The sequence below is a fragment of the Cuculus canorus genome, chromosome 39, assembly GCF_017976375.1.
Source record: "Cuculus canorus isolate bCucCan1 chromosome 39, bCucCan1.pri, whole genome shotgun sequence".
NCBI lineage: Eukaryota > Metazoa > Chordata > Aves > Cuculiformes > Cuculidae > Cuculus > Cuculus canorus.
Window position 1 is genome coordinate 392,910 of NC_071439.1, and position 24,301 is coordinate 417,210.

Below are 24,301 nucleotides of genomic sequence, written 5' to 3' on the forward strand. Positions count from 1 at the left end.
AACTCCCATTTTTTGGGTTTAAAACCCCCTTTTTAGGGCTCAAACCCCCCTTTTTAGGCCTTAAACCCCATTTTTAGGCGGAATTTTGCCTCAAATCCCTTTTGCTTTGGGCGGGAAAACCCTTTTTTGGGGTTAAAAACCCCTTTTTAGGGATCAAAACCACCTTTTTGTGATTAAACACTCATTTTTAGACACTAAAATCCATTTTTTCTGCATTAAACCCCACTTTTAGTGTTTAAAACCCCATTTTTAGGGTTTAAAACCCCCTTTTTTAGGCTCAAAACCCCCTTTTTAGGCCTTAAACCCCATTTTTAGGCAGAATTTTGCCTCAAATCCCTTTTGCTTTGGGCGGGAAAAACCTTTTTTGGGGTTAAAAACCCCTTTTTAGGGATCAAAACCGCCTTTTTGTGATTAAACACTCATTTTTAGACACCAAACTCCTTTTTTTCTGCATTAAACCCCACTTTTAGTGTTTAAAACCCCATTTTTAGGGTTTAAAACCCCCTTTTTTAGGCTCAAAACCCCCTTTTTAGGCCTTAAACCCCATTTTTAGGCAGAATTTTGCCTCAAATCCCTTTCGCTTTGGGCGGGAAAAACCTTTTTTGGGGTTTAAAACCCCCTTTTTAGGGATCAAAACCACCTTTTCGTGATTAAACACTCATTTTTAGGCACTAAACTCCCTTTTTTTCGGCGTTAAACCCCACTTTTAGGGTTTAAAACCCCATTTTTTAGGTTTAAAACCCCCTTTTTAGGGCTCAAAACCCCCTTTTTAGGCCTTAAACCCCATTTTTAGGCAGAATTTTGCCTCAAATCCCTTTCGCTTTGGGCGGGAAAAACCTTTTTTGGGGTTTAAAACCCCCTTTTTAGGGATCAAAACCACCTTTTCGTGATTAAACACTCATTTTTAGGCACTAAACTCCCTTTTTTCGACGTTAAACCCCACTTTTAGGGTTTAAAACCCCATTTTTTGGGTTTAAAACCCCCTTTTTAGGGATCAAAACCCCCTTTTTAGGCCTTAAACCCCATTTTTAGGCAGAATTTTGCCTCAAATCCTTTTGCTTTGTGGAGGGAAAACCCTTTTTTTGGGGTTAAAAACCCCTTTTTAGGGATCAAAACCCCCTTTTTGTGACCACCGTCCCATTTTTGGGGTGCAAAACCCCTTTTTTGAGGGGTCGAAACCCCCTTTTTAGGCCTTAAACCCCATTTTTAGGCAGAATTTTGCCTCAAATCCTTTTGCTTTGTGGAGGGAAAACCCTTTTTTTGGGGTTAAAAACCCCTTTTTAGGGATCAAAACCCCCTTTTTGTGACCACCGTCCCATTTTTGGGGTGCAAAACCCCTTTTTTGAGGGGTCGAAACCCCCTTTTTAGTGCCGTTTGCCCTTCTCCTCGCGTCCCCGAGAAGAACCAAAAGCTCAGAGGTGGCTCCAAAACGCCTTTAATCACCTTCTGCTCCGCAAAGAACTCCAATTTTGAGGGGAAAAGGAGGAATTTTGGGGGTCCGGAGAGGACTTTTGGGGTGTCCTCACCCACTTCTCCGTAATGGAACTACTTTTCCAGTTCTTCTCGGCTTCTCCGGTCCTCCTTGGTGGCATCTAAAGCCCCTTCAGATCCTTCTGGAGGTGGAATTGGTGGGTTCGGGTTCTCCTTTGGGCTTTGGAGGTCCTCTCTTGGATTTTGAAGGTCTCCTCTTGGATTTTGAAGGTCCTCTCTTGGATTTTGGAGGTCCTCTCGTGGATTTTGAAGGTCTCCTCTTGGATTTTGAAGGTCCTCTCTTGGATTTTGAAGGTCCCCTCTTGGATTTTGGAGGTCCTCTCTTGGATTTTGAAGGTCCTCTCTTGGATTTCGGAGGTCCCCTCTTGGATTTTGGGGGTTCCTCGCGGATAAAAGAGGAAGACGACGCTTCCAAAAGCCTCGAAGAGCTCCTCCACCGCTTCTCCGGGACTTTTGAGGAGTCTCCTTTCCGCTCAGAGAGGAAACGCCGCGAGAGGTCCACGTTGAGGTCACCTGGAAGAAGACATTTCCCTTCAGCCACCAAAAATGAGGGGTAAAAACCATCTCCGCGGTCAAAGAGGACCCCAAAACCCCCCTTTTTACCTGTTTTCGAGACCCCTCCGGCGATGCCGTGTCTTCATCTCCTCCTTCTTCTTCCATTTGGAGGTCCCCTGTGGTCTTGGTGTCCTCCATCACTTCAAGGTCTTCCTCCTCGTTGGGATCCTTCTTGGAATCATCTTCAGATCCTTCTTCCTCCTCTTCGGAAACCTCTTCCTCTTGGGACACCCCAACATTTTGGAGGTTCTCCCTTTCTTCTCTCAGTGTCCCCTTCGTTTGGGGGTTCCTCTCGAGGTGGAGGTTCTCCACGTGGATGTTCTCCACTGGGATGTTCTCCGCTTGGACGTTCTCCACTTGGAAGTTCTCCACATGGACGTTCTCCACGTGGATGTTCTCCACGTGGACGTTCTCCACATGGACGTTCTCCACATGGACGTTCTCCCCATGGTGGTTCTCCACATGGCGGTTCTCCACATCCTCCACCCGAAGGTCCTCCTCCATTTGACCGTTCCCACCTCCGTTGGGAAGTTGTCCTCCTAAATGAAGCCGGACGTGATGTTGGAGATTGAGAGCGTTGGTGAACTTCTTCTGGCAGAGAGGACACGAATTGGGTGGACCACCACGATGCCCACCAAAATGAGCCCTCAAATTCCCCCGCGTGGAGAAACAACGCCCACAAATCTTACACCGAAACGGCCTTTCGGCTCCACCCAAATTCCCACCGTGTTGACCAAAATGGAACCTCAAAGCTCTCGGACAACTCAAAACCCTTCGACAAATGGGACATTGGTGGCGTGGTGGATCCGAAGGTGGTGAAGATGGTGGTGGTGGATCGATCTTCTCCACGAGTTGTTGGAGTTTCGACGTTTCCGACGACGGTGGTGGCTCCAAAAAGAGTGGAGAACTTTTCCAACGACCGCTGAAGAGCGTCCAAGCGGATCCTTTACCCGGAGGAGTGTTTTCATCTCCACCTTTAGATCTTCCTTCGGTGGCCTTCAAGAGGAGAAGCTTCTGGAAGGCCGTCAGGTGGTGGGAAGGAGTCATCAGGTGGTGAGTGGCCACCAGGAGTGGTTGAGGGGCTACTGGGAGGTGGTGGGGGGTGGTGGTGAGGTGGGAAGTGGCCGCGTTGACCTCTTGAGTGGCTCCGTTGACTTCCTGGGTCCCACTCAGGTGGTGGTCACTCCCAGGGAGCTGCTGGGTGGTCCCAGGAAGCTGTTGAGTGGCCACCAAAGAAGGTTGAGTGGCCACGAGAGGTTGGGTGGCCACCAAAGGAGGTTGGGTGGCTCCTAAAGGAGGTTGGGTGGCTCCTAAAGGTGGTTGAGTGGCTCCTAAAGGAGGTTGAGCGGCTCCTAAAGAAGGTTGAGTGGCTCCTAAAGGTGGTTGTGTGGCCACCAAAGAAGGTTGAGTGGCTCCTAAAGGTGGTTGAGTGGCCACCAAAGGAGGTTGAGTGGCCACCAAAGAAGGTTGAGTGGCTCCTAAAGAAGGTTGAGCGGCTCCTAAAGGTGGTTGTGTGGCTCCTAAAGGTTGTGTGGCCACCAAAGAAGGTTGTGTGGCTCCTAAAGAAGGTTGAGTGGCTCCTAAAGGTTGTGTGGCCACCAAAGAAGGTTGAGTGGCTCCTAAAGAAGGTTGTGTGGCCACCAAAGAAGGTTGAGTGGCCACCAAAGAAGGTTGAGCGGCTCCTAAAGGAGGTTGTGTGGCTCCTAAAGGTTGTGTGGCCACCAAAGAAGGTTGTGTGGCTCCTAAAGAAGGTTGTGTGGCCACCAAAGGTGGTTGAGTGGCTCCTAAAGGTTGTGTGGCCACCAAAGGTGGTTGTGTGGCCACCAAAGAAGGTTGAGTGGCTCCTAAAGAAGGTTGTGTGGCCACCAAAGAAGGTTGAGTGGCTCCTAAAGGTGGTTGAGTGGCTCCTAAAGGTTGAGTGGCCACCAAAGAAGGTTGAGTGGCTCCTAAAGAAGGTTGAGTGGCTCCTAAAGAAGGTTGAGTGGCTCCTAAAGGTGGTTGAGTGGCTCCTAAAGAAGGTTGAGTGGCCACCAAAGAAGGTTGTGTGGCCACCAAAGAAGGTTGAGTGGCTCCTAAAGAAGGTTGAGTGGCCACCAAAGAAGGTTGAGCGGCTCCTAAAGAAGGTTGAGTGGCTCCTAAAGGTTGTGTGGCCACCAAAGATGGTTGAGTGGCTCCTAAAGAAGGTTGAGTGGCTCCTAAAGAAGGTTGTGTGGCCACCAAAGAAGGTTGAGTGGCTCCTAAAGGAGGTTGAGTGGCCACCAAAGAAGGTTGTGTGGCCACCAAAGGTGGTTGTGTGGCTCCTAAAGAAGGTTGAGTGGCTCCTAAAGGTGGTTGAGTGGCTCCTAAAGGTTGTGTGGCCACCAAAGAAGGTTGAGTGGCTCCTAAAGGTGGTTGAGTGGCTCCTAAAGGAGGTTGTGTGGCTCCTAAAGGTGGTTGAGTGGCTCCTAAAGGTTGTGTGGCCACCAAAGGTGGTTGTGTGGCCACCAAAGAAGGTTGGGTGCCCTCCAGGAGGAGATAATCGAGGTGTTGAGGGACGGGATTTGGGTTCATTTGGACGTGAGGGTATTTTTCCCGATGGCGGTGGAAATGGACCTTCAAGTTGCCGCGCGTGGTGAATCGGTTGCCGCAAACGTTACATTTGTAGGGCCTTTCCCCCGTGTGGGACCTGAGGTGGATCTGCCGAGCGCTGTCGCTTCCGAAGGCCTTCCCGCAAAAGCCACACTCGTGCCGGGAGGTCCCCGTATCTCCACCGACGTTCTTCGGCCGGAGAAGAGCCGGAGAAGACGTCGGGATGAAGGTGGCAACGGGATGAGGGTCACCTTTGAGGTTCAGCGGTGGGAAGAGGTGGAAGAGAGGCGGTTTCGGAGGTTCGCTTTTGAAGGCCAAAGGTAGGTGAGAAGTTTTGGGGTGGTGGAGAGTCCCCAAAAGGAGGACCTGGCGGCAAATGTCCTCCGTCAGCTGCATTTGGTGGAGTTGGCGTTGGTGGAGGAGGCGGAGTTCCTCGAGGATCAACGGGAGGTTGAGGGCCGGAGGAGGTCCGGGTTGGGAAGAAGGTGGAGGGTCGGCGTCGGGTTCCATTCCTGGAGGAGGAGAAGAAGAGGAGGAGGTGGTGGTGGTGGGAACTTCAGGAGATGAGGAGGTGGCGCCCGGGGAACCTGCGGGGAGGAGAAGGCCAAAAATGAAGGGTGGAGAAGGGAGAAGTCGAGGAGGGGTCCAAAAATTCAGGGGTGGAGGGCCAAAAAGGAAGGGTGGAGACACAAAAATGGAGGTTGGAGATCTAAAAATGAAGGTTGGAGACCAAAAAATGAAGGTTGGAGACCAAAAAATGAAGGTTGGAGGTCCAAAAATGAGAGTTGGGGACCAAAAACTGAAGGTTGGAGATCAAAAATGAAGGTTGGAGACCAAAAATGAAGGTTGGACATCTAAAAATGAAGGTTGGAGACCAAAAATGAAGGGTGGAGACCAAAAAATGAAGGTTGGAGACCCAAAAATGAAGGGTGGGGACCAAAAAATGAAGGTTGGAGGTCCAAAAATGAGAGTTGGAGACCAAAAAATGAAGGTTGGGGATCAAAAAATGAAGGGTGGAGACCAAAAAATGAAGGTTGGAGGTCCAAAAATGAGGGTTGGAGACCAAAAAATGAAGGTTGGGGATCAAAAAATGAAGGGTGGAGACCAAAAAATGAAGGTTGGAGACCAAAAATGAAGGTTGGACATCTAAAAATGAAGGTTGGAGACCAAAAATGAAGGGTGGAGACCAAAAAATGAAGGTTGGAGATCAAAAATGAAGGTTGGAGACCAAAAAATGAAGGTTGGAGACACAAAAATCAAGGTTGGAGGTCCAAAAATGAGAGTTGGGGACCAAAAATGAAGGGTGGAGACCAAAAAATGAAGGTTGGAGACCAAAAAATGAAGGTTGGAAGTCCAAAAATGAAGGTTGGAGACCAAAAAATGAAGGGTGGGGACCAAAAATGAAGGGTGGAGACCAAAAAATGAAGGTTGGAGGTCCAAAAATGAAGGTTGGAGACCAAAAAATGAAGGGTGGAGACCAAAAAATGAAGGTTGGAGGTCCAAAAATGGAGGGTGGGGACCAAAAATGAAGGGTGGAGCCCAAAAAATGAAGGTTGGAGACCAAAAATGAAGGGTGGAGACCAAAAAATGAAGGGTGGAGACCAAAAAATGAAGGGTGGAGACCAAAAAATGAAGGTTGGAGGTCCAAAAATGGAGGGTGGGGACCAAAAAATGAAGGGTGGAGATCAAAAAAGAAGGGTGGAGGTCCAAAAATGGAGGGTGGGGACCAAAAAATGAAGGGTGGAGGTCCAAAAATGAAGGGTGGAGACACAAAAATGAAGGTTGGAGCCCAAAATTGAGGGTTTGAGACCCCCAAATGAGAGTTGGAGACCCCAATATGAGACTTGAGGACCCAAAAATGAGGTTTGGAGACCCAAAAATGAAGGTTGGAGGTCCAAAAATGAAGGTTGGAGACACCAAAATGAAGGTTGGAGGCCCAAAAATTAGGGTTTGGGACCCAAAAAGGAGAGTTGAGGACCCAAAAATGAGGATTGGAGACCCAAAAATGAGAGTTGGAGATCCAAAAATGAAGGTTGGAAGTCCAAAATGAGGTTTGGAGACCCCAAAATCAAAGTTGGGGACCCAAAAATCAAGGTTGGAGCCCAAAAATGAAGGTTGGAGACACCAAAATGAAGGTTGGAGACCCAAAATGAGGGTTGGAGACCCCAAAATCATGGTTTGGAACCCAAAAATGAAGGTTGGAGACCCCAAAAATGAAGGTTGGAACCCAAAAATGAAGGTCGGAGACCCCAAAATTAGGGTTGGAGATCCAAAAATAAAGGTTGGAGGCCCAAAAATGAGAGTTGAGGACCCAAATTAAGGGTTGGAGACCCAAAAATGAAGGTTTGGGACCCAAAAATGAAGGTTGGAGACCCAAAAATGAAGGTTGGAGACCCCAAAATGAGGTTTGGAGACCCAAAAATGAGAGTTGAGGACCCAAATTAAGGGTTGGAGACCCAAAAATGAAGGTTGGAGGTCCAAAACTGAGGTTTGGAGACCCCAAAATCAAAGTTGGGGACCCAAAAATGAAGGTTGGAGCCCAAAAATGAAGGTTGGAGACCCCAAAATGGAGGTTGGAGACACCAAAATGAAGGTTGGAGACCCCAAAATGAGGGTTGGAGATCCAAAAATGAGGGTTGGAGACCCCAAAATGAGGTTTGGAGATCCAAAAATGAGAGTTGAGGACCCAAATTAAGGTTTGGAGACCCAAAAATGAGGGTTTGGAGACCCCAAAATGAGGTTTGGAGACCCAAAAATGAGGTTTGGAGACCCCAAATCAAGGTTGAACCCCAAAAAATCCTCTCCTACAGCCCTGAAAGCCCCATTGTCACCCAAAAAATCCACATTGTTACCCCAAAAATCCCCATTATCACCCAAAAATCCGATTAAAACCCTCCAAATCCGTATTATCCTCAAAACCCCCCATTTCCGCCCCCAAAACCCCCATTTTTCACCCCAAAAATTCACCCTCCCCCCCTTTTCCCCCCAAAATCCTCCATTTTCCTCCTCAAAACCCCCCATTTCCACCCCAAAATCCCCATTTTTCACCCCAAAACCTCCTCCCCCCCTTTTCCCCCCAAAATCCTCCATTTTCCTCCTCAAAACCCCCCATTTCGTCCCCAAAATCCCCATTTTTCACCCCAAAACCTCCTCCCCCCATTTCCCCCCCAAAATCCTCCATTTTCCTCCTCAAAACCCCCCATTTCCGCCCCCAAAATCCCCATTTTTCACCCCAAAACCTCCTCCCCCCATTTCCCCCCCAAAATCCTCCATTTTCCTCCTCAAAACCCCCCATTTCCACCCCCAAAACCCCCATTTTTCACCCCAAAACCTCCTCCCACCCTTTCCCCCCAAAATCCTCCATTTTCCTCCTCAAAACCCCCCATTTCGTCCCCAAAATCCCCATTTTTCACCCCAAAACCCACATTCAACCCCCAAAAATGCACATTATTTCCCCCTAAATCCCCATTTTCCTCCTCAAAACCCCCCATTTCCACCCCCAAAATCCCCATTTTTCACCCCAAAACCTCCTCCCCCCCATTTCCCCCCAAAATCCTCCATTTTCCTCCTCAAAACCCCCCATTTCCGCCCCCAAAATCCCCATTTTTCACCCCAAAACCTCCTCCCCCCATTTCCCCCCAAAATCCTCCATTTTCCTCCTCAAAACCCCCCATTTCCACCCCCAAAATCCCCATTTTTCACCCCAAAACCTCCTCCCCCCCTTTTCCCCCCCAAAATCCTCCATTTTCCACCTCAGAACTCCTCATTTTCTGCCCCCAAATCCCCATTTTTCACCCCAAAACCTCCATTTTCCCCCTTAAATCCCCCTTTTAAACTCCCCTTTAATGGACGGACAGACGGACAAGAGATGAATGGATGGGGATAAAGAGGAGGGAAGAGGTTAAAATGGCCGGAGAGCATCCGGACAGACGGACGGACACAGGGATGAAGGTGGAAAAGAGGGGGGGAAATGGGTGAATGACGGACGGACAGACGGACAGAGGCGAATGGATGGGGATAAAAGGGGGGAAAATGGGCTCCAACGGATGGACGGACGGACAAGGGGTGGATTTATGGATGGATTTATGGATGGACGGATGTGGGGACGGACAGACGGACGGGCAGCGGCCTGCGCGCAGGCTTCAAGCCTGCGCGCAGGCCGCTGTCCGTCCGTCTGTCCGTCCCTCACCCACCTCCCTCTTCAGCCATGGTTTTGGGGGGACCCCCCCCCCCCCAAAATTCCAAAGGGAAAGGGATGGACGTTGTGACGTCACAGCTGTGATGGCATAGGGGGAGGGGTTGAAGCCCATCCCCCCCCCCCTTCTCCTCCATTTTGGGGGGGGAAAAAAGGGGGATTTTGGGGGGCGCTTTGGAAAGGGGGCGAAAAAGGGCGATTTGGGGGGAGTTTCGGGGAGGATTGGGGGGAAAAAGGGGGAATTTGAGGGGGATTTGGAGAGTTTTGGGGGGATTTGAGGGGGTTTGGGGGGGATTTAAGGGGGATTTGGGGGGATTTAAGGGGGTTTTGGGGGGATTTGAGGGGGTTTGGAGAGATTTGGGGGGATTTGAAGGGTTTTTGAGGGGATTTGAGGGGGATTTGGAGAGTTTTGGGGGGATTTGAGGGGGTTTGGAGAGATTTGGGGGGATTTGAGGGGTTTTTGAGGGGATTTGAGGGGGATTTGGACAGTTTTGGGGGGATTTAGAGGGATTTGGAGACTTTGGGGGGATTTGAGGGGGGTTTGGGGGGATTTGAGGGGGATTTGGAGACTTTGGGGGGATTTGAGAGGGTTTTGGGGGCTTTTGAGGGGGTTTGGGGGGGATTTGAGAGGGTTTTGGGGGGATTTGAGGGGGTTTTGGGGGATTTAGAGGGATTTGGAGACTTTGGGGGGATTTGAGGGGGTTTTGGGGGGATTTGAGGGGGATTTGGACAGTTTTGGGGGGATTTAGAGGGATTTGGAGACTTTGGGGGGATTTGAGGGGGTTTTGGGGGGATTTGAGGGGGATTTGGAGAGTTTTGGGGGGATCTGAGGGGGTTTTGGGGGGATCTGAGGGGGATTGGGGGGATTTGAGGGGGATTTGGAGAGATTTGGGGGGATTTGAGGGGGTTTTGGGGCGATCTGAGGGAGTTTGGGGCGATTTAAGGGGATTTGGAGAGTTTTGGGGGGATTTGGGGATCCTAGGGGTGTCCTGAGTGTATTTTGGGGCGACCTGGGGGGCGTTTTAAGGGGTTCCTGCGAGCGTTTTGGGGGCGATTTCGAGCGCTTTGGGGGACTTTGGAGAAGGGGAATCCTTCGCCCCCCCTTTTCGCGGGCTCCAAAAATCGGCGCGGGCGGCGCCGCCAAACACCAATTTGTTTGCAACACAGAGAGAAAATCCTTTGGTTTCCGTCCGAGGCGGCGCTCAAAACCCCGCGCGGGCGGGCGCGTTTCCCGCCTCCCTCGCCAATTACCCTTAATTAGCGTTAATTAATAGCTAATTAATTAATTATATCCCCTTTAGGCCCCCGGTTTGAGCCAATTAACCCCCTTTTTCCACTCATTCCCTTTCTTTCCGGCGCCTTCGACTCGATTTGTTGCCTTTAATTCCTTTTATTGCCTTTATTAATTCCATTTATTAACTTTTATTCCATTAATTAACTTTTATTCCATTAATTAATTAAATTTATCGACTGAGACGCAGTTTATTCTTCGGTTTCATTAATCAAAGCGCTAATAACGGGCAAATAATGCTAATAATGATGGGTTATTAGCTCTAATAGGGGATAATTAAAGGGATTATTAATAAAACTTAATTAAACTAATAATATTAATAATTAATAAAACTAATTAAACAATAATAAGGGTGATATTAATGATGATGACGGTAATAAGGTGGGAATCACAATAGAATATCGCTTCCCATCAATTAATAATTAGTAATAATAGACATTAAAGAGCAAATTATAATGGTATTAACTAATTAATTGCCATTAATAGTGAAAAATAATAGGATTAATAGGATTAATAGAATTAATGTCATTCATTCTTAATTATCAGCAATAGTAGCGTTAAATAGTGATGATAATAGAACAATAATAGCAGTAATAATAGGAATTAATAGTATTAAGGGGGAATAATAGTGGAAAATAGAAGGATTAATGAAATTAAATGAATTAATAAATACCATTAATTATTATCAACGGTTTATGCTATTAATTAATAGCTATAAAAAGCAGCGATGACATTAATGAAATGTAAAGAATAAGGAAAATAAGTAAAATAAGTAAATAATAAGTAAATAATAAGCAATAATGAACTATAATTAATGTATTAAGTGCTAAATAATAATTAATAAATAAGTAATAAAGAGCGATCAATAATAATAACAATCAATAATAACATAATAATAACAATCAATAATAATAATCAATAAAAACGATGAATAATAACAATTAATAATAGCAATAAATAATAAAAATAAATAAAAATAAGAAAATAATAGTGATTAATAATAAATAATAATAAGTAAAATAATAAATAATAAGAAGAAATAATGAAATTAATAGGATTAATGGAATTAATTACATTAATGAAGGGGTAATAAAGCATTGCAGAAGGTGGAAGATCATAGAAATAATAATGATAATAGGAATAATAATGATTATTGTGGCATTAATAGCGTTAATAATAGTGTTAATAACGGTAATAGAGATAATAATAATTAATTAACAATGGTGATGTGGTAATAATCGCGATAATAATGACGTTAATGATCTTAATTATGATAATAACAGTAATGATAACAATTATTATATCAATAATTACCATAATAATATCAATAATACCAATAATAATATCAATAATATCAATATTAATATCAATAATATCAATGTTAATATGAATAAGAATAATAATCACATTGATAACCATATTAATATCACTAATAACGATAATAATACACCAAATACGATATTAATGACGTTAATAATTGCACCGATAACATAAGTAATCGCACTAATAACATAAATAATCGCATTAATAACTGATAATCACGGTAATAACATTAATAATTGCATTAATAGCAATAAGAATCGCATTTATAACACTAAGAATCGCATTAATAACACTAATAATCGCACCAATAGCATTAATAATCGCACTAATAACAATAATAATCGCACTAATAACACTCATAATCACACTAATGACTGATAATCACGCTAATAACATTAATAATTGCACTAATAACAATAAGAATCGCACTAATAACACTCATAATCACACTAAAAACTGATAATTATGCTAATAACATTAATAATCGCATTAATAACAGTAATAATCGCACCAATAACATTAATAATCGCACTAATAACGTTAATAATTGCACCGATAACATAAATAATCGCACTAATAACACTCATAACCGCATTAATAACTGATAATCACGGTAATAACATTAATAATTGCATTAATAACATATATAATCGCACCAATAACATTAATAATCGCACTAATAACGTTAATAATCGCACCGATAACATCAATAATCGCAATAATAACTGATAATCACGCTAATAACATTAATAATCGCACTAATAACAATAATAATCGCACTAATAACGTTAATAATTGCACCGATAACATAAATAATCGCACTAATAACACTCATAACCGCATTAATAACTGATAATCACGGTAATAACATTAATAATTGCATTAATAACATATATAATCGCACCAATAACATTAATAATCGCACTAATAACGTTAATAATCGCACCGATAACATCAATAATCGCAATAATAACTGATAATCACGCTAATAACATTAATAATCGCACTAATAACAATAATAATCGCACTAATAACGTTAATAATCGCACTAATACCGTTAATAATCGCACCGATAACACTCATAATTGCATTAATAACTCATAATCGCATTAATAACACTAATAATCGCACTAATAACACTAATAATCGCATTAATAACACTCATAATCACACTAAAAACTAATAATCACGCTAATACCATTAATAATTGCACTAATAACACTAATAATCGCATTAATAACACTAAAAATCGCACTAATAACACTAATAATCGCATTAATAACATTAATAATCCCACTAAAACCAATAATAATCGCCCTAATAACACTAATAATCGCACTAATACCACTAATAATCCCCAAACCTCCATTATTAACCCCCTAATTAACGATTAATGCCATTAACGCCTCTCCCCCTTTTCTCCCCCCTCTCAATTTCCTCCATTTGGGGTTTGGTTTTTTCCTCCATTGCCAAAAATAACCCCAAAAATCAGTTCCGAAACCCCAAAAAGGGCTTTTTGGAGCCCCACATTCGCTTTCGCTTTCGGGGCCTTCGAGCGCAGCTGCAGCTCTTAATTAACCCTTAATGAGGGCCACTAATGAACCTCATTAGGGCTCCAGAACCCCTCTGGAACCTTCCGGAACCCCTCTGGAGCCCCTCAGGATCATTCCAACCCCCCCAGAACCCCTCTGGATCCTTCTGGAACCCCTCTGGAGCCCCTCAGGATCATTCCAACCCCCCCAGAACCCCTCTGGATCCTTCTGGAACCCCTCTGGAGCCCCTCAGGATCATTCCAACCCCCCCAGAACCCCTCTGGATCCTTCTGGAACCCCTCTGGAGCCCCTCAGGATCATTCCAACCCCCCCAGAACCCCTCTGGATCCTTCTGGAACCCCTCTGGAGCCCCTCAGGGTCATTCCAACCCCCCCAGAACCCCTCGGGATCCTTCTGGAACCCCTCTGGAGCCCCTCAGGATCATTCCAACCCCCCCAGAACCCCTCTGGCACCAAAAATGGAGGGAAAAGAGCCCCAAAATGGGGTTAAAGAGACCCAAAATGAGGGAAAAGAGCCCCAAAATGGGCTTAAAGAGCCCCAAAATGGGGTTAAAGAGCCCCAAAATGGGGTTAAACAGCGATAGAAGCTCCACAGCTCCATAAATGGCCCCAAAAATGAGGGAAAAGAGCCCAAAAATAGGGGGAAACCCTTCCAGGACCCTTCTGGGACCTCCAGAACCCCTCCAGAGCCACTCAGGACCACTCAAGAGCCACTGAGGAGCTTTGGAGGATCCGAAGAACCCCTCTGGAGCCCCACAGGACCCATCTGGGGCCCTCAGGAGCTCCTGGAGAACCCCCTGGGACCCCTCAAGGACCCTCAGGACCCCTCTGGAGCCCTCCAGGACCCCTTTAGAGAGCCCTCAGGACCCCTCGAGGTCTTCCAGAACCCCCTGAGAGCCCCCAGAGACCCTTTGAAGACCTTCCAGGACCCCTCTGGGACCACCAGGACCCTTTTAGGGACTTTCAGGGCCTCTCTTGGACCCTCAAAACCCCTCGAGAGCCCCAAAGGGCTCCTGAAGAGGCTTTGAGGACCCTCTGGAGCCCCTCAGGACCCCTCTGGGACACTCCTGGAAGGCCCTAAAGGTGTCCCGGGGGACTCTCGAGGGCTCCTGAGGGTTCCAGAGGGGTCCTGGGGGTTCCCAGGGTGGTTCTGGAAGGTTCTAAAAGGGTCCTGGGTGGCTCTAAGGGGGTCCTCAGGGTCCTGGTTGGGTTTAGAGGGGTCCTCTGGAGCTCCAGAGGGGTCCTGGAAGGCCTTCAAGGGGTCCCAGGTGGCTCTTGAGGGGTCCTGGTGGTCACGGAAGGGTCCTGGGTGTATCCAGGGTGGTTCTGAAGGTTCCAAAGAGGTCCTGGGTGGTTCTAGAGGAGTTCTGAGGGTCCTGGAATGTTCTTGAGGGGTCTTGAGGGACCTGGAAAGGCCCCAAAGGGCTCATAGGAGACCCTCGAGGAGTCCTGGAGGGCTCTCAAAGAGTCTTGAGAGTTCTGGAAGGGTCCTGAGGGTCCTTGAGGGGTCCCAGGAGGTTCTCCAGGAGGTCCTGAGGAACCCAGACAGGTTCTGGGGGTCTCTAGAGGGGTTCTGAGGGTCCTGGAAGGTTCCTCAGTGGCTCTTGAGTGGTCCTGGAAGGCCCTAATGGGGTCCTGGGTGGGTCCAGAGGAGCTCTGAGGGGTTCTGAAGCCCTGGAGGGTCCATGGACCTCATCTGGAAGGGCTCCGGCTGCACCTTCAGCAGCTTCGCGATGTATTGGGTCCGTCAGGAGCCCCAGAAGGGCCTCCAGTGGGTCGCGGGGATCTACAGCAATGGTGGTGGCACCTACTACGCGCCGTCGGTCAAGGGGCGCTTCACCATCTCCAGGGACAACGGCCAGAGCACGGTGACGCTGCGGATGACCAACCTGAAGGCCGAGGACACGGCCACCTACTACTGCGCCAAAGACGCTTATGGTGGTGGTGGTGATGGTGGTGGTGATGGTGGTGGTGATGGTGGTTATGGTGGTCCCACCGGTGTCAACACTCGCGATGTATTTGAGGCCACCAAAGACCCTTCCAGGACCCTCAGAACCCCTCTGGATCCCCCCAGGACCCATCTGGGTCCCTCAGGACCTCCTGGAGAACCTCCTGGGACCCCTCAAGGACCCTCAGGACCCTTCTAGAACCGTTAAGTCTCTTCTGGAGCCCCTCAGGACCCCTCGAGGGTCTCCTATGAGCCCTTTGGGGCCTTCCAGAACCCCCAGAACCTCACTGGAACCCTCAGGACCCTTCCAGAGACCCCCAGGACCCCTCTGGGACCACCAAGACCCCTCCAGAGCCACACAGGGACCCCTTTAGGGCCTTCCAGGAACCTTCCAGAACCTCCAGGACTTCTTAAAAGCCCCCCAGGACCCCTCTGGGACCTTCAAGACCCCTCAAGGTCTTCCAGAACCCCTTCAGAGAACCAAGAGACCCCTTGAAGGCCCCTCAGGACCCCTCTGGGACACTCCTGGAAGGCCCTAAAGGTGTCCCAGAGGACTCTTGAGGGGTCCTGTGGGTTCCAGAGGGGTCCTGGGGGTTCCCAGGGTGGTTCTGGAAGGTTCTAAAGGGGTCCGGGGTGGCTCTAAGGGGGTCCTGAGGGTCCTGGGGGGGTCCTGGTTGGGTTTAGAGGGGTCCTCTGGAGCTCCAGAGGGGTCCTGGAAGGCCTTCAAGGGGTCCCGGTTGGCTCTTGAGGGATCCTGGTGGTCCTGGAAGGGTCCTGGGGGTATCCAGGATGGTTCTGGAAGGTTCCAAAGAGGTCCTGTGTGGTTCTAGAGGAGTTCTGAGGGTCCTGGAATGTTCTTGAGGGGTCCTGAGGGTTCTGGAAAGGCTCCAAAGGGCTCATAGGAGACCCTCGAGGGGTCCTGGAGGGCTCTCAAAGAGTCTTGAGAGTTCTGGAAGGGTCCTGAGGGTCCTTGAGGGGTCCCAGGAGGTTCTCCAGGAGGTCCTGAGGAACCCAGACAGGTTCTGGGGGTCTCTAGAGGGGTTCTGAGAGTTCTTGAAGGTTCCTCAGTGGCTCTTGAGTGGTCCTGGAAGGCCCTAATGGGGTCCTGGGTGGCTCCAGAGGAGCTCTGAGGGGTTCTGAAGCCCTGGAGGGTCCATGGACCTCATCTGGAAGGGCTCCGGCTTCACCTTCAGCAGCTTCACGATGTATTGGGTCCGTCAGGAGCCCCAGAAGGGCCTCCAGTGGGTCGCGGGGATCCACAGCAATGGTGGTACCACCTCCTACGCGCCGTCGGTCAAGGGGCGCTTCACCATCTCCAGGGACAACGGCCAGAGCACGGTGACGCTGCGGATGACCAACCTGAAGGCCGAGGACACGGCCACCTACTACTGCGCCAAAGACGCTGATGGTGGTGGTTATGGTGCTGGTGGTGATGTTGTCCCACCAGGACCCATCTGGGGCCCTCAGGACCTCCTGGAGAACCTCCTACGACCCCTCAAGGACCCCCAGGAGCCCTCTGGAGCCCTTCAGGACCCCTTTAGAGACCCCTCAGGACCCCTCGAGGTCTTCCAGAACCCCCTGAGAGCCCCCAGAGACCCCTTGAAGGCCTTCCAGGACCCCTCTGGGACCACCAGGACCCCTCTGGAGCCCTCCAGGACCCCTTTAGGACCCTCAGGTCTCCTCTAGAGCCACCCAAGACCCCTTTAGAACCTTCCAGAACCCCCCCAGGTCCCACCATGGCCCTTCCAGGACCACCAGAACCCCTTTGACAGTCCTCTGGGACCCTTTTAGGGCCTTCCAGGAGTGTCCCAGAGGGGTCCTGGATCATTCCAACCCCCCCAGAACCCCTCTGGCACCAAAAATGGAGGGAAAAGAGCCCCAAAATGGGGTTAAAGAGCTCCAAAATGGGGGGAAAAGAGCCCCAAAATGGGGGAAAAGAGCCCCAAAATGGGGGAAACCCTTCCAGGACCCTTCTGGGACCTCCAGAACCCCTCCAGAGCCACTCAGGACCACTCAAGAGCCACTGAGGAGCTTTGGAGGATCCGGAGAACCCCTCTGGAGCCCCTCAGGACCCATCTGGGGCCCTCAGGACCTCCTGGAGAACCTCCTGGGACCCCTCAAGGACCACCAGGACCCCTCTGGAGCCCTTCAGGACCCCTTTAGAGAGCCCTCAGGACCCCTCGAGGTCTTCCAGAACCCCCTGAGAGCCCCCAGAGACCCCTTGAAGACCTTCCAGGACCCCTCTGGGACCACCAGGACCCTTTTAGGGACTTTCAGGGCCTCTCTTGGACCCTCAAAACCCCTCGAGAGCCCCAAAGGGCTCCTGAAGAGGCTTTGAGGACCCTCTGGAGACCACCAGGACCCCTCTGGGACACTCCTGGAAGGCCCTAAGGGTGTCTCAGAGGACTCTCGAGGGGTTCTGAGGGTTCCAGAGGGGTCCTGGGGGTACCCAGGGTGGTTCTGGAAGGTTCTAAAGGGGTCCTGGGTGGCTCAAGGGGGGTCCTGGGGCTCCTGGAAGGCCCTAAAGGGCTCATAGGAGGTCCTCAAGGGGTCCTCTGGAGCTCCAGAGGGGTCCTGAGTGTCCCAGAGGGGTCCTTGATGGCTCCAGAGGAGAGTTGAGGGTTCTCGAAGGGTCCTGAAGGTCCTTGAGGGGTCCCAGGAGGTTCTCCAGGGGTTCCTGAGGGCTCCAGATGGGTCCTGGGGGGCTCTGGAGGGTTCGTGGACATCTCTACAGGGGTCCTGAGGGCCCTCAATGAGTCCTGGAGGGCTCCAGAGGGGTTCTCAGGGTCCTTGAAGGGTCCTCAGTGGCTCTTGAGTGGTCCTGAGTGGCTCCAGAGGGGTCCTGGTGGTCCCAGAAGGGTCCTGGAAGGTCCTAGGAAGGTTCTCAGTCCCTGGTGGAGAGCGGCGGTGGCCTCGTGTCCCCTGGAGGGTCCATGGACCTCATCTGCAAAGGCTCCGGCTTCACCTTCAGCAGCTTCGGGATGGAGTGGGTCCGTCAGGAGCCCCAGAAGGGCCTCCAGTGGGTCGCGGGGATTTGGGACAATGGTGGTGCCACCTACTACGCGCCGTCGGTCAAGGGGCGCTTCACCATCTCCAGGGACAACGGCCAGAGCACGGTGACGCTGCGGATGACCAACCTGAAGGCCGAGGACACGGCCACCTACTACTGTGCCAAAGAGAGTGGTGGTGGTGGTGATGGTGCTGGTGGTGATGTTGTCCCACCAGGACACTCCGGAGCCCACCAGGACCCATCTGGGGCCCTCAGGACCTCCTGGAGAACCCCCTGGGACCCCTCAAGGACCCCCAGGAGCCCTCTGGAGCCCTTCAGGACCCCTTTAGAGAGCCCTCAGGACCCCTCGAGGTCTTCCAGAACCCCCTGAGAGCCCCCAGAGACCCCTTGAAGGCCTTCCAGGACCCCTCTGGGACCACCAGGACCCCTCTGGAGCCCTCCAGGACCCCTTTAGGACCCTCAGGTCTCCTCTAGAGCCACCCAAGACCCCTTTAGAACCTTCCAGAACCCCCCCAGGTCCCACCATGGCCCTTCCAGGACCACCAGAACCCCTCGAGAGTCCTCTGGGACCCTTTTAGGGCCTTCCAGGAGTGTCCCAGAGGGGTCCTGGATCATTCCAACCCCCCCCAGAACCCATCTGGATCCTTCTGGAACCCCTCTGGAGCCCCTCAGGATCATTCAAACCCCCCCCCAGAACCCCTCTGGCACCAAAAATGGAGGGAAAAGAGCCCCAAAATGGGGTTAAAGAGCCCCAAAATGGGGAAAAGAGCCCCAAAATCAGGGAAAAGAGCCCCAAAATGGGGGAAAAGAGCCCCAAAATGAGGGAAAAGAGCCCCAAAATGGGGGAAAAGAGCCTCAAAATGAGGGAAAAGAGCTCCAAAATGGGGGGAAAGGGCCCCAAAATGGGAGAAAAGAGCCCCAAAATGGGGGAAAAGAGCCCCAAAATGGGGGAAGAGAGCCCCAAAATGGGGAAGAGAGCCCCAAAATGGGGGAAAAGAGCCCCAAAATGGCGGAAAAGAGCCCCAAAATGGGGTTAAAGAGCCCCAAAATGGGGTTAAACAGCGATAGAAGCTCCACAGCTCCATAAATGGCCCCAAAAATGAGGGAAAAGAGCCCAAAAATAAGGGGAAACCCTTCCAGGACCCTTCTGGGACCTCCAGAACCCCTCCAGAGCCACTCAGGACCACTCAAGAGCCACTGAGGAGCTTTGGAGGATCCGGAGAACCCCTCTGGAGCCCCTCAGGACCCATCTGGGGCCCTCAGGACCTCCTGGAGAACCTCCTGGGACCCCTCGAGGACCCTCAGGACCCCTCTGGAGCCATCCAGGACCCCTTTAGGACCACTCGAGGCCCCCCAGGACCCCTCTGGGACCACCAGGACCCCTCTGGAGCCCTCCAGGACCCCTTTAGGACCTTCAGGTCTCCTCTAGAGCCACCCAAGAGCCCTTTAGAACCTTCCAGACCCCCCCAGGTATCTCCAGGACCCCTGTGGGACCACCAGAACCCCTTTTAGAGCCTTCCAGGACCCCTTTATGGACTTTCAGGACCTCTCTTGGACCCTCAAAACCCCTCGAGAGCCCCAAAGGGCTCCTGAAGAGGCTTTGAGGACCCTCTGGAGACCACCAGGACCCCTCTGGGACACTTCTGGAAGGCGCTAAAGGTGTCCCAGAGGACTCTCGAGGGGTTCTGAGGGTTCCAGAGGGGTCCTGGGGGTACCCAGGGTGGTTCTGGAAGGTTCCAAAGAGGTCCTGTGTGGTTCTAGAGGAGTTCTGAGGGTCCTGGAATGTTCTTGAGGGGTTCTGAGGGACCTGGAAAGGCCCCAAAGGGCTCACAGGAGACCCTCGAGGGGTCCTGGAGGGCTATCAAAGTGTCTTGAGAGTTCTAGAAGGGTCCTGAGGGTCCTTGAGGGGTCCCAGGAGGTTCTCCAGGAGGTCCTGAGGGACCCAGACAGGTTCTGGGGGTCTCTAGAGGGGTTCTGAGGGTCCTTGAAGGTTCCTCAGTGGCTCTTAAGTGGTCCTGGAAGGCCCTAAGGGGGTCCTGGGTGGGTCCAGAGGAGCTCTGAGGGGTTCTGAAGCCCTGGAGGGTCCATGGACCTCATCTGCAAAGGCTCCGGCTGCACCTTCAGCAGCTTCGGGATGGAGTGGGTCCGTCAGGAGCCCCAGAAGGGCCTCGAGTACGTCGCGGGGATCGAGAAAGGGGGTTCCACCTCCTACGCGCCGTCGGTCAAGGGGCGCTTCACCATCTCCAGGGACAACGGCCAGAGCACGGTGACGCTGCGGATGACCAACCTGAAGGCCGAGGACACGGCCACCTACTACTGCGCCAAAGGTGCTTATAGTGGTGGTGGTGATGGTGATGGTGGTCCCACCAGTGTCAACACTCGCGATGTATTTGAGGCCACCAAAGACCCTTCCAGGACCCTCAGAACCCCTCTGGATCCCCCCAGGACCATTCTGGGTTCCTCAGGACCTCCTGGAGAATCTCCTGGGACCCCTCAAGGACCCCCCAGAACCCCTCTATGACCCTCAAAACTCCTCTATGACCCACCAGGACCCCTCTATGACCGTCAAAACCACTCTATGATCCCCCAGAGCCCCTCTATGACCCCTCAAAACCACTCTATGACCCTCAGAACCCCTCTATGACCGTCAAAACCACTCTATGATCCCCCAGAGCCCCTCTATGACCCCTCAAAGCCCCTCTATGACCCCCCAGAACCCCTCTATAACCCTCAAAAACCCCTCTATGACCCCTCAGAACCCCTCTATGACCCTCAGAACCCCTCTGGAGACCCCCAGAACCTCTCTATGACCTCTCAGAACCCCTCTGTGGCCCTCAAAACCCCTCTATGACCCTCCAGAGCCCCTCTATGACTCCTCAAAACCCCTCTATGACCCCTCAGAACCTGTCTATGACCCCTCAAAACTACTCTATGACCCTCAAAACCCCTCTATGACCCTCAGAACCCCTCTGAGATACTCCTGGAAGTCCCTAAAGGTGTCCCAGTAGACTCTTGAGGGGTCCTGAGAGTCCTTGAGGGGTCCCAGGAGGTTCTCCAGGAGGTCCTTAGGAACTCAATCAGGTTCTGGGGGTCTCTAGAGGGGTTCTGAGGGTCCTGGAAGGTTCCTCAGTGGCTCTTGAGTGCTCCTGGAAGGCCCTAATGGGGTCCTGGGTGGGTCCAGAGGAGCTCTGAGGGGTTCTGAAGCCCTGGAGGGTCCATGGACCTCATCTGGAAGGGCTCCGGCTGCACCTTCAGCAGCTTCACGATGTATTGGGTCCGTCAGGAGCCCCAGAAGGGCCTCCAGTGGGTCGCGGGGATCCACAGCAATGGTGGTTCCACCTACTACGCGCCGTCGGTCAAGGGGCGCTTCACCATCTCCAGGGACAACGGCCAGAGCACGGTGACGCTGCGGATGACCAACCTGAAGGCCGAGGACACGGCCACCTACTACTGCGCCAAAGACGCTTATGGTGGTGGTGATTATGGTTATGGTGGTGCTGGTGGTGATGTTGTCCCACCAGGACACTCTGGAGCCCCCCAGGACCCATCTGGGGCCCTCAGGACCTCCTGGAGAACCTCCTGGGACTCCTCAAGGACCCCCAGGAGACCTCTGGAGCCCTTCAGGACCCCTTTAGAGAGCCCTCAGGACCCCTCGAGGTCTTCCAGAACCCCCTGAGAGCCCCCAGAGACCCCTTGAAGGCCTTCCAGGACCTCTCTGGGACCACCAGGACCCCTCTGGAGCCCTTCAGGACCCCTTTAGGACCCTCAGGTCTCCTCTAGAGCCACCCAAGACCCCTTTAGAACCTTCCAGAACCCCCCCAGGTCCCACCATGGCCCTTCCAGGACCACCAGAACCCCTCGAGAGTCCTCTGGGACCCTTTTAGGGCCTTCCAGGAGTGTCCCAGAGGGGTCCTGGATCATTCCAACCCCCCCAGAACCCCTCTGGATCCTTCTGGAACCCCTCTGGAGCCCCTCAGGATCATTCCAACCCCCCCAGAACCCCTCTGGATCCTTCTGGAACCCCTCTGGAGCCCCTCAGGATCATTCCAACCCCCCCAGAACCCCTCTGGATCCTTCTGGAACCCCTCTGGAGCCCCTCAGGATCATTCCAACCCCCCCAGAACCCCTCTGGATCCTTCTGGAACCCCTCTGGAGCCCCTCAGGATCATTCCAACCCCCCCAGAACCCCTCTGGCACCAAAAATAGAGGGAAAAGAGCCCCAAAATGGGGTTAAAGAGCCCCAAAATGAGGGAAAAGAGCCCCAAAATGGGGGAAAAGAGCCCCAAAATGGGGTTAAAGAGCCCCAAAATGGTGGAAAAGAGCCCCAAAATGGGGTTAAAGAGCCCCAAAATGGGGTTAAAGAGCGATAGAAGCTCCACAGCTCCATAAATGGCCCCAAAAATGAGGGAAAAGAGCCCCAAAATAGGGGGAAACCCTTGCAGGACCCTTCTGGGACCTCCAGAACCCCTCCAGAGCCACTCAGGACCACTCAAGAGCCACTGAGGAGCTTTGGAGGATCCGGAGAAGCCCTCTGAAGCCCCACAGGACCCATCTGGGGGCCTCAGGACCTCCTGGAGAACCCCCAGAACCCCTTTATGACCCTCAGAATCCCTCTGAGATACTCCTGGAAGGCCCTAAAGGTGTCCCAGAGGACTCTTGAGGGGTCCTGAGGGTCCAAGAAGGGTCCTGGGTGTCCCAGAGGGGTCCTTGATGGCTATAGAGGAGAGTTGAGAGTTCTAGAAGGGTCCTGAGGGTCCTTGAGGGGTCCCAGGAGGTTCTCCAGGAGGTCCTGAGGGACCCAGACAGGTTCTGGGGGTCTCTAGAGGGGTTCTGAGGGTCCTGGAAGGTTCCTCAGTGGCTCTTGAGTGGTCCTGGAAGGCCCTAATGGGGTCCTGGGTGGGTCCAGAGGAGCTCTGAGGGGTTCTGAAGCCCTGGAGGGTCCATGGACCTCATCTGCAAAGGCTCCGGCTGCACCTTCAGCAGCTTCGGGATGGGGTGGGTCCGTCAGGAGCCCCAGAAGGGCCTCCAGTGGGTCGCGGGGATCAGCAGCCCCAGTGGCAGCAACACCTACTACGCGCCGTCGGTCAAGGGGCGCTTCACCATCTCCAGGGACAACGGCCAGAGCACGGTGACGCTGCGGATGACCAACCTGAAGGCCGAGGACACGGCCACCTACTACTGCGCCAAAGGTGCTGATGGTGGTGGTGGTTATGGTGCTGGTGGTGATGTTGTCCCACCAGGACACTCTGGAGCCCACCAGGACCCATCTGGGGCCCTCAGGACCTCCTGGAGAACCTCCTGCGACCCCTTAAGGACCCCCAGGAGCCCTCTGGAGCCCTTCAGGACCCCTTTAGAGACCCCTCAGGACCCCTCGAGGTCTTCCAGAACCCCCTGAGAGCCCTCTGAGACCCCTTGAAGGCCTTCCAGGACCCCTCTGGGACCACCAGGACCCCTCTGGAGCCCTTCAGGACCCCTTTAGGACCCTGAGGTCTCCTCTAGAGCCACCCAAGACCCCTTTAGAACCTTCCAGAACCCCCCCAGGTCCCACCATGGCCCTTCCAGGACCACCAGAACCCCTCGAGAGTCCTCTGGGACCCTTTTAGGGCCTTCCAGGAGTGTCCCATAGGGGTCCTGGATCATTCCAACCCCCCCAGAACCCCTCTGGATCCTTCTGGAACCCCTCTGGAGCCCCTCAGGATCATTCCAACCCCCCCAGAACCCCTCTGGATCCTTCTGGAACCCCTCTGGAGCCCCTCAGGATCATTCCAACCCCCCCAGAACCCCTCTGGATCCTTCTGGAACCCCTCTGGAGCCCCTCAGGATCATTCCAACCCCCCCAGAACCCCTCTGGATCCTTCTGGAACCCCTCTGGAGCCCCTCAGGATCATTCCAACCCCCCCAGAACCCCTCTGGATCCTTCTGGAACCCCTCTGGAGCCCCTCAGGATCATTCCAACCCCCCCAGAACCCCTCTGGATCCTTCTGGAACCCCTCTGGAGCCCCTCAGGATCATTCCAACCCCCCCAGAACCCCTCTGGATCCTTCTGGAACCCCTCTGGAGCCCCTCAGGGTCATTCCAACCCCCCCAGAACCCCTCTGGCACCAAAAATGGAGGGAAAAGAGCCCCAAAATGGGGTTAAAGAGCCCCAAAATGGGGGAAAAGAGCCCCAAAATGGGGGAAAAGAGCCCCAAAATGGGGTTAAACAGCGATTGAAACTCCACAGCTCCATAAATGGCCCCAAAAATGAGGGAAAAGAGCCCCAAAATAGGGAGAAACCCTTCCATGACCCTTCTGGGACCTCCAGAACCCCTCCAGAGCCACTCAGGACCACTCAAGAGCCACTGAGGAGCTTTGGAGGATCTGGAGAA

General features: G+C 51.8%; 1 protein-coding gene, 2 long non-coding RNA genes, 1 pseudogene and 4 gene segments (V, D, J or C); 7 read left to right on the top strand and 1 right to left on the bottom strand.

Annotated features, from left to right (window-relative positions):
• Positions 1–1,404: 1,404 nt before the first annotated feature.
• SALL2 (spalt like transcription factor 2) lies at positions 1,405–8,888 on the bottom strand. The gene is made up of 4 exons (XM_054053157.1): positions 8,808–8,888; positions 3,812–5,201; positions 2,095–3,379; positions 1,405–2,004 (listed from the first exon to the last, which is right to left on the bottom strand). Exons 1-4 carry the CDS (start codon positions 8,821–8,823, stop codon positions 1,546–1,548), a joined length of 3,150 nt encoding a protein of 1,049 aa, XP_053909132.1. The 5' UTR covers positions 8,824–8,888; the 3' UTR covers positions 1,405–1,545.
• Positions 3,156–4,635, top strand: LOC128850168 (uncharacterized). 18 transcript variants are annotated; one of them, XR_008447565.1, is made up of 9 exons: positions 3,156–3,284; positions 3,492–3,593; positions 3,633–3,674; positions 3,738–3,836; positions 3,876–4,022; positions 4,065–4,127; positions 4,170–4,292; positions 4,356–4,415; positions 4,497–4,635. It is a non-coding gene; the product is annotated as an uncharacterized LOC128850168 (long non-coding RNA). The 18 variants fall into 18 exon arrangements; XR_008447561.1 differs by having other exon boundaries at positions 4,170–4,250; positions 4,293–4,415; XR_008447567.1 differs by having other exon boundaries at positions 4,065–4,085; positions 4,128–4,187; positions 4,314–4,415.
• Positions 5,121–7,040, top strand: LOC128850169 (uncharacterized). 5 transcript variants are annotated; one of them, XR_008447575.1, is made up of 5 exons: positions 5,121–5,356; positions 5,564–5,605; positions 5,690–5,772; positions 5,938–6,749; positions 7,000–7,040. It is a non-coding gene; the product is annotated as an uncharacterized LOC128850169 (long non-coding RNA). The 5 variants fall into 5 exon arrangements; XR_008447577.1 differs by lacking the exon at positions 5,121–5,356 and adding an exon at positions 5,483–5,521; XR_008447573.1 differs by having other exon boundaries at positions 5,564–5,772.
• A 1,579-nt stretch (positions 8,889–10,467) lies between the features above and the next one.
• Positions 10,468–16,714, top strand: LOC128850114 (Ig heavy chain V region 5-84-like). The segment is given in 4 exon segments: positions 10,468–10,481; positions 14,648–14,990; positions 16,066–16,343; positions 16,673–16,714. Coding segments are annotated over 4 exon segments (677 nt in total).
• A 1,091-nt stretch (positions 16,715–17,805) lies between these two features.
• On the top strand, positions 17,806–19,962 carry LOC128850115 (immunoglobulin heavy variable 3-23-like; annotated as a pseudogene).
• Positions 19,963–20,010: 48 nt separating this feature from the next.
• On the top strand, positions 20,011–20,454 carry LOC128850116 (Ig heavy chain V region 914-like). The segment is given in 1 exon segment: positions 20,011–20,454. A coding segment is annotated over 1 exon segment (435 nt).
• Positions 20,455–20,884: 430 nt separating this feature from the next.
• Positions 20,885–21,568, top strand: LOC128850117 (Ig heavy chain V region 914-like). The segment is given in 2 exon segments: positions 20,885–20,937; positions 21,138–21,568. Coding segments are annotated over 2 exon segments (484 nt in total).
• Positions 21,569–22,866: 1,298 nt separating this feature from the next.
• On the top strand, positions 22,867–23,245 carry LOC128850118 (Ig heavy chain V region 914-like). The segment is given in 1 exon segment: positions 22,867–23,245. A coding segment is annotated over 1 exon segment (370 nt).
• The last annotated feature ends 1,056 nt before the right edge of the window (positions 23,246–24,301 follow it).

Coding starts and splice junctions, on each gene's coding strand:
- SALL2 (XM_054053157.1), bottom strand. Junction 3,380..3,811: donor GGAGCCACTCAACCACCTTT/GGTGGCCACACA, acceptor TCAACCTCCTTT/AGGAGCCACTCAACCACCTT. Junction 2,005..2,094: donor CGGAGGGGTCTCGAAAACAG/GTAAAAAGGGGG, acceptor GTCTTCTTCCAG/GTGACCTCAACGTGGACCTC.